The sequence below is a fragment of the Gouania willdenowi genome, chromosome 5 (assembly GCF_900634775.1).
Source record: "Gouania willdenowi chromosome 5, fGouWil2.1, whole genome shotgun sequence".
NCBI lineage: Eukaryota > Metazoa > Chordata > Actinopteri > Blenniiformes > Gobiesocidae > Gouania > Gouania willdenowi.
This window is the reverse complement of record NC_041048.1, coordinates 8,763,483-8,775,335: the sequence shown is the minus strand read 5'-3', so window position 1 is coordinate 8,775,335 and position 11,853 is coordinate 8,763,483. Positions and strand designations below refer to the sequence as shown.

The window sequence follows — 11,853 nt, the reverse complement described above, 5'->3', positions numbered from 1 at the left end:
AAAATACTTTCAGCAAGGTGTGGAATTTAGTAATATTTAGTAGAATATTATTGATGTTCCTCAAACCAAAACTTATAATTAGCAGAATGTGATGAATTATTATCCTGGATGATATTGTTATTATAGGATATATTCTGCTGTTATGCCCATATTTCAATATTTTTCTACCTCTGTCTGTTGATATAGACCCATGAACTCCCTTTCTCTTATTTCTGAATCCAAGTACCCCCTTTGTCTGACTACAACATTTTGCTCAGAATACTATGAAAAACAACTCTAAAGCATAATAACAGAATGAATGACTGATAACACAGATTTTTTAAAGAATCCCATTGTAAATAGGTGGAATGAAACAATATTTAGTGCCTTCTGAATAGATTTATTTCTATAGTTTTTATCATTTCTGGTCATCTCCCACATGGTGTGAGACCAAGACTGACCCTTGTATTTTTAGTTTATGTTCTAATAAAGACATTATTTTATAATCAATATTAAGATTATCATTTTACACTTAAAAAAAAATAAATAAATAAATAAAAATTTTATTGTTTTCGTTTGCTAATTTTCCATTTTCTCTCTCTTAAGTACCCCTGTAGTGCCATCGTGTACCCCTAGGGGTACACATACCCCCATGTGAGAAACACTGCATAAACCCATAGTTTATGCGTGTTTAAAATTACTTTAAGAGAATTTCCACATTTACAGTAGGTACCAATTTACACAGATTAGAGATGGGCAACTTTCTCTCTCTCTCTCTCTCTCTCTCTCTCTCTCTCTCTCTCTCTCTCTCTCTCTCTCTCTCTCTCTCTCTCTCTCTCTCTCTCTCTAAGTACCCTACAGGAGGTGCTTACACGTACCCATATTTGAGAAACACCGCTCCAGATGATGATTATCAAGTACAGCAAATCTAAAGAACATCCAGCTCAAATCTTTGTCTTTGGGTCCTTTAAGCACATGTTCACTTGCTGCCTCATATGTTCTATATAATGTATAATCAGGATGGTGCTGCTGCGTGGATGCAGGGTGGTATGGTGATGGGGGGGGGGGGGAGTCTCTTGGTATGCACAGTGATGTGTGACTGCAGACTGTGACTGTAAACACCAGCCGTTGAGGATAGAGACACAATGAGATGTAATGTTTACAGTCTGCAGGGTCTCCTTTACCTCCCACCACCAGGCGTTTAGACCCTGCAGAACCCGTAAAAAAAAAAAAAAAAAAGCTGCACATGTGCTGCGTGCGTGCGTGCGTGCGTGCGGGGGAGTCTGGACTCAGTTAAATTGTGTAATATCTTCTGGAACCACTATCGGCTCATTCTTTATTTCATGCTTGTCGTGTTAAGTCGTTGTCTGGAGACACAGCAGAACCAGATCCTTCTTATTCTTCCATGTGGCTGGTCTGACCCGATCTGCGCACGGACGCGCACGCACGCACGGCACCGCCCGCGCATCAGCATCAGCATCATCTCTCTAACCTGATGCAGAGGTTTGTTTAATAGTAAAATACATACTTGGAAGAAGAAAATAAAAAAAACAATCAGATGAAATGGATATGATACATCATTGCATGGATTACATTCTCTTGTAACATTTATTCCCACGCGGACGTCTGGTGAATAAAGTCAGATCAAAGCATTCTTTACAGATGTTTTCCCAGTTTTTTTTTTTTTTTTTTTTTTTGTACAGATGTTTTCCTATTATTTTTTTCTTCTTTCTTTTTTTTGTTCTATGAGCAACTCATGAGGACTGTTCACCTTTTGCGGCTGTCTGGATCCAGACCTTATAGCTTTATGCTGAGCGCAGCATCTTTTGCTTGAGGGAAGCACCCACACCTCCGTGATCGGTTCCCTCCCCTCCACCCCCCCATCCCGTCCACCTCCACCCCCTGCTTTTTGTGCCAATCGCCATCCCACAGAAGCCCGCCTGGCGGAGAAGGAGTCGGGAGGGAAAAGCCAGGCAGGACACACCCGCACATAGAGGATAATAGTGCTGTACAGTACCGCTGATGATCGGGATGAGGATGCAGCAGAATATTAACATGGAGGGAAACCATCGCCTGGCTGTCCCATATTGGACATCTATTCACTAACTAAAGCAGAGATGAAGAACATCCCTACAGGTATGAGCATTATATGTATGCATGCTTATAATAAACACACATTATGAGGTATATGAAGATGTACTTGCAGGATGTTTGTTAATGCGTTTCATAAGCAAAAGTGTGTCATGCACTTAGAGATAAAGCAGAAAGAGATAGTTTGTGTGTGTGTTTTTTTCTGCTGGAACCGATTTCCTTCTGTGTATAAATTATTTACACACGTGCTTGAATATTTCAGTATAACAGCCACCATTTGAAGACTAAAATTCAATGAGCCGTCATGCTCCTAACAGAATGGATTCAGTAGTAGTAAACAGGATCTGTTCGGAGCATGATAAACCAAATTATAAACATTTGTGTCAAATATTCCCAAAAGTATTTGCTGCTTTGTCATATTTATAACTCAGCTGACAAAGGTATAGTCCCATTCATCACCGCACTGTTAATTGCACTAAACCATGCATGTCCTAATTTATGAGCCCCCGTTGGGTTATTGTGTGTTTGGCTTGTGAGTTGAGGTGTTTAACCGCATTGAGGCAATTTATATTCAAGTCAGGTCTATTTGCATATGGAGGTTTCTGGACTAAGTGGCAGGATCCTTGTTTTTTTTTTTTTTTAACGTTTCTGAATAAAGAATGTCTATATCCTTTCATGCACTGACAGTTATTTATCTTCTATATCTTTGCAGTCCGATCCTAGGTGACATCCTGTGGCCGTCCGGTCTTTACAGTGTTGAGCCCCCACCCTGTCCCGGCTCCCTGCCTGCAGTTCTCCAGGCTGCAGGATCCAGACTCAGTGAAAAGTGCAGGCCCCCTCCCCCTGCAGAATGACTGTTGCCACAGGCGACCCCTCTGATGAGGCAGCAGCTCATCCGGGGCACCCCCAGGACTATGACCCAGAGGCTGACCACGAGTGCTGTGAGCGGGTGGTCATCAACATCTCAGGGCTACGCTTTGAGACGCAACTCAAAACCCTCTCCCAGTTCCCGGAAACTCTACTGGGTGACCCTAAAAAGAGGATGCGCTACTTCGACCCGCTACGGAACGAGTACTTTTTTGATAGAAACAGACCCAGCTTTGATGCTATATTGTATTATTATCAGTCAGGAGGTCGACTAAGAAGGCCTGTTAATGTCACGCTTGATATTTTCTCAGAGGAGATTCGCTTTTACGAGCTGGGCGACGAAGCTATCGAGATTTTCAGAGAGGATGAGGGTTTCATTAAAGAGGAGGAGCGCGCCCTCCCCGACAATGAGTTTCAGAGACAGGTTTGGTTACTGTTTGAGTACCCAGAGAGCTCAGGTCCTGCTCGGATTATTGCCATAATCTCCGTCATGGTCATCCTGATTTCTATCGTCAGTTTCTGCTTGGAGACACTCCCTATTTTTCGCAACGATGAGGACGACATGCATAAATCCCAGGCTGAGGTATTTTCTCCTGAGACTAACACCACCATCATCAGATACACCTCCACATACTTCACCGACCCTTTCTTTATCCTGGAGACTCTTTGCATCATTTGGTTCTCCTTTGAATTTTTAGTGCGCTTCTTCGCCTGCCCCAGCAAAGCGGGCTTTTTCGGCAACATAATGAACATTATTGATATTGTTGCTATCATCCCTTATTTCATCACACTAGGCACGGAGCTCGCGGACAGGCCGGAGGATGGACAAGCAGGACAACAAGCCATGTCTTTAGCCATTCTTAGGGTCATCCGCTTAGTGCGAGTCTTTAGAATTTTCAAGCTCTCTCGACACTCGAAGGGTCTTCAGATCTTGGGTCAGACCCTGAAAGCCAGTATGAGAGAACTCGGCCTCCTCATTTTCTTCCTCTTCATTGGAGTAATCCTGTTCTCCAGTGCTGTTTACTTCGCCGAAGCAGACGAGCCTGAGTCACAGTTTGAAAGCATCCCCGATGCATTTTGGTGGGCTGTGGTTTCCATGACAACGGTTGGCTATGGCGATATGGTCCCAACGACAATTGGCGGCAAAATAGTGGGTTCCCTCTGCGCCATTGCTGGAGTGTTGACCATTGCGTTACCCGTGCCCGTCATAGTGTCCAACTTCAACTACTTCTATCATCGTGAGACTGAAGGTGAGGAGCAGGCACAGTACCTGCAGGTCAACGTGCCTAAAACCGACTCATCTGAGGAGCTAAAGAAGAGCCGCAGCAGCTCCACCATCAGCAAATCGGACTACATGGAGATCCAGGAGGCTGTCAATAATAGCAACGGAGATTTTCAGGAGGAGAACCTTAAGACGGCCAACTGCACAGTGGCCAACACTAACTACGTAAACATCACCAAAATGCTCACAGACGTGTAACCATTGGATACATTCCTACCCATCACAGTGGGGAATAAAAAATGATCTCAGACATCTGGATGGGACAGGTCTACGCCTTTTCACGTTCTGCGTTGCTGGAAAATTCGAGGCAATAGATTTCAGTGCAAGGATTGACTGAACAATATCACAAATATCATTCAGTTCTTGCTTTTGTGCTTTTTCCTGTCTTCACTCCTCACAACTTCCCCTTCAAACTCCTGAAAATATTAACTCAAATCTTGCTAATCTGCATGGATTTGGCTTTGTATAAAATATTTTCTTCTTTTTGAAAAGAAAAATAATAGCAAGGGTCGGTCCCAGGTTAGCTCCCTCTTCCTTCACTTCCTCGTTTCCCCATTTCTTCCTGCGCTTTCAGATGACTCTGCTTTATGCTGCTTGCTGGTGCCAATGAACTAAAACTGTGGTGTATGACACTGGGGAAGATTTTACAGGTACGGCATGTGTGTGACGCGATGAGGTCACGGGGTTATAACAAGGATGAATGACAGCCGTCAGCCCTGAGTAGACATCAGTATCTGATGAAAGACTTCAGAATGGCCTTTGAATTATCACTGCTTTGATCTTACTAAGTACTGTATGTATCGCAATGCAAACCCCTCCCCTTTCATTCACCCAAACTGGTCTTACTGCAGAGCTTTGAGGACAGCTTGAATGTGTTTTCTCGTTTGATTTCTTTGTCACGGCTTCACACGATTTACAGCAACTTTTTCATATATAGTTAAGTAGTTCACCTGTGACTTTACAAATAGTTGATAGCTAGGTAGGTGCTGTTAATATCAAACTTAGTAAGTGGATAAGTGCATGACATTTTTTAAAATCTGAACAAAAATCTCCACTTGTTGCTCGACTGCCACTCGTTTCATCGCAACACTGTAAAATTGTCTATACACTGCCTCCTGTGCAAATCCATACTTGCGAAGGAACGTCTGCCGGTAGCTGTGACAACAACCAAAAGCTCTAATCTCAAGAAGCATCGATATAAGGTCTAATCCTGGCAGGATTCGATAACTTCGTTACGAATACATTCCACGTAGAAGTCATTGCTATTCAACTTATGCCAGGTTGCTGTACAAAACAAGCTTGGATCTGTGAATTTGTCACTTTTTTTACATCAATTCCAGCGATGGATTTATTATACTTTTAATAGATTTGTCACATGATCACGTAACCTTTAAAGAGCCATGTATAGCTAAAAAAAAAAATGCTTCCCCTGAAATGCCTTTTATTAGAGTTTACGGTACTCCCTTAGTGTTGCATGACCTTAAAACATTCCTAGCATGCATTTAAATGAAAATAACAAGATGCCTCTAAAACAAACAAAATAATATAAACAGGCGTACATATATAACCGATACGCAACAACGTATGTTAACAGCATATAAACTGAACAAATATACCGCAGGTACTACTTCTATCAGAGTTAAAAATCTTATGCTAGCTAACTAAAGCTTTTGGATCACATGCCATCTTTTTATTCTTAATGATCTAAGCACTGTTGTTCTATTTCAGAGCCTACACGAACAAAACATAAGAATTAAAACTGTCTTTCCAATCAGGAGATTTTATCATCTTACTTTTCCAACATTTGAAATCTGTCAGAATTTCAACGGAGTCTGGCTAAGATGTCTTCGGTTCCAGAAGCTCCATTCACTGTCATATCTCATTTAATTTACACAATGAGTCCTTCTTCTCTGGGACTGTGTCACACTAAGATTTGCTCAAGGTAACGGTCAATGGCAGTAACATCATGTGGGATGTGAGAATTAGCCACAGTGTAGCAGAAGTGTTGAACCAAGAGGTACCTTTGATTTCTCCCCTGGTTATCGTTCCCATTCGTATCTGTAATTAAACGGGCAATGGATAAAGAAAAGATCTGCAGCGCAGTGTTAACGTTGACAATAAATTTAGATGTAGTTTTTGTCACAGGCTGTGTTCGAAATGAAATGCTAACATACTATACACTACAAATTCAATGAGTATATACCATCTACTATACTATAAGTATGGTTAGGATGATTAGGACGATGGCCGTTCCAACTGAAGTGAACTTCCAAGTTTCCCAAGATGCATTTCAAACTTACAACAAAAAAAAAAAAATTTGAAGCACTCTGAGGCTAAATATGTCTGTTGATTCCCCACTATTGAAAGTTCTGAAAACATTTTAAGCGAGAAAGTGACCAAGTAGAATATCAACATGTGGTCATTTTATCTATAAAACTCACGGAAACACATTTCATGACAACAATTCAGAGATTTTCAGAGACCCGCCATTGTAACAAGAGCTCTATTTACAAAAACCTTAAGAACTAAAGGAAGACAAGAAGAGATGCTTTTAGTTTGAAAAGAGGATGTTTGACTTTTAGCTTGAAGCCGGTCCCAGTACGATTTTAGATTCCACTCGCAATGCATCATGGGAGGATTTAGTATGACTAGTGTGCCCACCATGCACACTTAAAAAATGTCCATATATAGAATAGAATACACCTTTATTAATCCCCATAGAGGAAATTCACATTTGCAGCAACACAGTTTAAGTGCAGAGTAAGAACAAAAATAAATACTAACATAGTATAATTGTGCAAAATATAGGACATACATAAATTAGAAAAACATATAGTATACATAAACATAGTATGTATACATACTGGTATTTTTCATGTACCCTTTTTATGCTATCCAATGTGAACGCACCACATACTCATTTTGACGTCAAACTTAGTATGAGTAGTATGTTCATATGCCATTTTGAACATCGTCAAAGTCTTTTAACTTAAATGCAAATTAGTTTTAGTCCAAATTTAGTCATCAGGACTATTACAGTTATCATGTAGTCTTAGTCAACTCAATTACATTAAGATTTTAGTGGAATGAATTAGTTACAGATATAGATGACTAAAATATACAGCATAAGAGCATTTTTTAAAAAAAAAAGAATCAATAACCATCTATCAACCGGATATGGAATGCTTTTAATCTGATTGGATTTTGTCACATGTGAGTAAATTATAGTTTCATTTTTAGTAGTTAACAAAAATATCAATATGTTTTTATATATTTTTCGTTCACATAATTTTTTTTTTTTTTAATTACACAGTCTCGTTTTTGTCTCTAAAAATTGTAGTCGACAAAAACTATGACGAAAATCTTTAGTCAACTATAATAACACTGCTGCAGCACAAACTGTCTTGATTAATTGTGTGATTTAACCCACATCTTTAATGTTTGGGTTTTTTTCACCATGGCTGCCATTACGTGCTCAGGACGCCCCATCTCACTGCCTGACGAGAGGCTTCTAATGTTGACTCTTTGTTTTCATGTGTCTTATTGTGTATAACATCAGCTGATATCAAAATACCAGATTTAATAAGCAATATTCCCATATTAACGAATCTTTCAAACGAGAATCTTTCTGGTTGTTAGTCGAACATGTTTTCTTTGTCCGTCTAAAAATATTTTTTATTTGCCAGTGTCTACGCCTGCATTTATAAAACCACAATTTAACATCACTCTATGTGTGTGTGTGTGTGTGTGCGTGTGTGCGTGCGTGTGTGTGTGTGAAGGAAAAATGACTCACAGTCAGACCAAAAATATTCATCTATGCATGCAACAGCACCATCATATATTGTTTTTTAATTCACATTTGGACGCTAATCTTTGATAAACAATGCCCTGGAACGATTTATTGATTTCGTTACATAGAGCATGCGACCATGTACCTCAACCAACTCCACTGTAGCAATTCATGCACTAAAATATTTTCATATTGTGTTTGTCAACTATTTCTGCTTCAAGCACAAAAACAGAGACTTATCCTCATTTATGAAGGTTGCACATTTAGTCTGTTTTCTCGTAGGTCGCGGTGAAGTTAAACAGAAGCATTTTGGGAACACTTCCTGCTTGGAAATCCATCATCTCTCGGCGACTAAGGCGAAATTTGCTCAATGAAGGGTTCCCTAGTGTCTGTGCACTGAGAAACCTATGCAGAGATGAACGATGAAGCCTGTTTTACTCGAGGCAGAAGGTCATAATAATTTAAGTGTTTCATCAGGCATCACATTTTGGTTGTTACACATTTCTGGAAAATAGAATTTTAAGGGAACTATCTCTCGACTTTGCAATATCTTGATGCTGGACGTTCGCAAAATGTGATGTTTCAGCTACGATGTCAACTACGCTATAAAGATGAGGACATGAGGGAATTATGTGGATCAATATGCAAACTGTATGCATGCATTTTTTTTCCTTTATTTCATGTACAGGTTTTTAAAAAAGTCTGAAAGAGTTCCATAACACACGCAGCAGATGAAGGTTTTTTTTTTTTTTTGTGTGTCTATGAAATGAAATGTTAAACAACATTGTACATAACAGCTAATAAATAATAGAGATTAAACTAGTATACACTGTATGTGAAGACTGGGAGTTGCACTTTACAACCCAAAGGACAATCTGTGGAAAACATGTGAAAGAACAAAATGCACAGAATCCTTCAAAAATGGTCACGCAGGCCTGAAAACATGATATCAACAATGAAGTCAAAAAAACTTCAACTGAAACTGTGTTCAATGTCTTTTTTTGTGTCGTTACTGCATCTTGTACATTAGCCCAACACATCATATACAGTGATGACTGAGCTAGGCTCGTGTTATTCCTGTTATTTTATTTAATATGATCAGAACTTGATTTAAAAAAAAAAAAGAATATTTGACATTTCCAAAGGCGGTAGAATCTTCGTAACGCAAGTCGGGGGCAAAGGTAGCAGTTTTATTTTAAGTCGGATTAAACCATCTAAGAAAATAACAAATGTATGTTAGCTTTTGAGCACAAAGACCTAAACAATATTAGCAGATTGTGATATTTAAGCTAATGTTGGTAAAAATTCTACACTTTCACAATCAAACAAAACTAGTTTCCTTTCTATTTCATATGTAACCACCAGTGGATGTTTTTGGAGTTATCTAACTAGTTATCTAAATAGCCTAATAGAGGTGCTAGCAACGTTAGCCTACAATTAGCCAAAATAGCTTTCAGTTACTGCCCTTAAACAACTTATATTTGAAGTGGAATTCAACCATGATGCATCTAAAAACATAAAAACAATTCAAATAAATTAAGTCAGAGACAAAAAAAGAGGATGAGTTTTCCTGAATTTAAGCAAATCTATGTTTACTTTAGAGCACAAAGAATTGTGAACGATATTAGCGGTTCTTGATATTTAAGCTAATGTGGATCAAATTTCTACAATTTCACAAATCAGACATACTTTATGTTTCACATGTAACCACCAGTGGATGTTTATGGAGTTATCTTATCTAAACAGCCTGATAGAGGAGCTAGCAACGTTAGCCTACAATGTGGCCACACCAGCCTGTCATTGCTCGTTCTGGTTAGATCTCTGAAGCTAAGCTGGTCTGGTTAGTAGTTGAATGAGAGACCATTGAGAATTCCAGGTGCCACAGTGGGGGACAGTTGCTCCAGTGGTATCTGTCATTGTGTCCTTGGGCAAGGCACTTCACCCACATATCCTAGTATGAATGTACTGTGTGAGTGTTGGTGGTGGTGGTCGGAGGGGCCGATGGCGCACCATGACAGCCTCACTTCCGTCAGTCTGCCCCAGGGCAGCTGTGGCTACAATAGTAGCTTACCACCACTAAGTGTGAAAGAATAATACCTTGATTCTGTAAAGCGTTTTTGAGTGTCTAAAAAAGAGCTATATACTGTATATATATATATATATTATTATACATATTATTATTACTTTATTTTAGCTGCAAATGGTTTCTGATGAGTTCATTTAAGGGAAAGATAATCTGCACTGATTAAAAAAAACACATACACAAAAAAAACTGCCAAAAATTCATCAAAGCTCCCTTTGTTGTTATTCTTAGAGGAAAAGCCAGCGTTGTTGTAGCCACTAGCAGCGCAGAGAAGACATTTTCAAACGCCTTCTGGATTCTTCTGTTTCTGCCTCCCTTTAAGTGTGATGTTGTGGTGCCTGCAGTTTGAAAGATAGAGGAGGGTGCTCTAATAATAGGCTTTTTTTGTGGGAGAGAGAGAGAGAGAGAGAGATAGGAAGAAGTGGAGGAGGTGGTGGAGGAGGAACGCGAGCAGCAAAGAAGACATGAGAGAGAGAAAAAAAAGGTGAAAAGGAGGTTGCAAAGGAACGAAACATTTAAAAATATATTTTGTGCTGTGAACTTTTTTAGTTGGTTCTGTGACACAAAATGATTTCACAAAAGAAATATAGCAGCAGCCACGGGGTTAACCACACTGTTGCTCTTTAGATAGAACTGATGATCTGACAGCAGGTTTGGGATCAATTACAACTGTAATCGTGTAATTGGTAATTAATTACAATTATGACGTATTTATAATTGTAATCATAATTGAGAAAATATGTTGCTGTTGTAATCATAATTGAATTGTACCGGTAATTGACTTCAGATAATTGACTTTGTATTTGTAATTGGTATGGAAATTCTATAAAAACTGTCAATTACAATTTAATTAAATATAAACCCGTGGAACCATGTTACAGTTCTACGGCTTACACATATGTAGTTAATAATTCTTAAAATATTTTTCACCACTACCTGTCAGTTCTCTTAAATATAATTTTACCATTTTTTTTTTTAAATAAGATTGAAATCCAGGGGTACACTGACGAAAAAAAGGTATCAGACGCTCACATCATAATAATTAATACCAACATTTTCATGGATTAGGAAGCCTAACAAGCTAACCAAGAGATGAAAAGCTAATTTGATTATAGATATTTGTTTTTAGTGTATTTTACAGCTGATTTAAGACATGGGTCCAAACTGACCCGATAAGATGCAAACAGAAAGAAGGTCAAGTTTTATGGCTGTATTTATTAAAGGCTTAGTAATTGGGATTAATTGTAATTAAACTTTAATTGAGAACATAATTGTAATTGATTTTCAGGGGGAAAATAATTGTAATTTTAATTGTAGTTGGAAAAAATACTGTAATCGTGGAGGAAAATAATTGTAATTTTAATTGTAATTGGAAAAAATACTGTAATCGTGGAGGAAAATATTTGTAATTTTAATTGTAGTTGGAAAAAATACTGTAATCGTAATTGGACATGGATAATTGAAGGCGTAATTGTAATTTGAAAATGTCATATGAAACATTTTTGTCCCGTATAGCCTCATATGACATATTTACACCAACGATGTTAAGGAACAAAGCATGTGGCTTATTTACAGCTCTGCTTTTTGCAGGCAGGACGAGTGGCCGACATGTGGTTCTTGGTGCTGTATAATAGTGTACATCTCTGCTGTAGTCATTAGTCTTACTTTGATCCAGCGATGCAGTGCAGCACTCTGCAGCCTTTGGAAACCAGGACAAACATACAGAAACAGACAGAAACAGATGGACTGGAGGACACAGGC

The 11,853-nt window shown here is 38.7% G+C and overlaps 1 protein-coding gene across 1 annotated transcript; it reads left to right on the top strand.

Annotated features, from left to right (window-relative positions):
• Window positions 1–1,911: 1,911 nt before the first annotated feature.
• On the top strand, window positions 1,912–5,544 carry LOC114462896 (potassium voltage-gated channel subfamily A member 2). Its single transcript, XM_028445982.1, has 2 exons — window positions 1,912–2,115; window positions 2,783–5,544. The coding sequence occupies exon 2, from the start codon at window positions 2,921–2,923 to the stop codon at window positions 4,415–4,417; it is 1,497 nt and encodes a 498-aa protein (XP_028301783.1). The 5' UTR covers window positions 1,912–2,115; window positions 2,783–2,920; the 3' UTR covers window positions 4,418–5,544.
• Window positions 5,545–11,853: the final 6,309 nt, after the last annotated feature.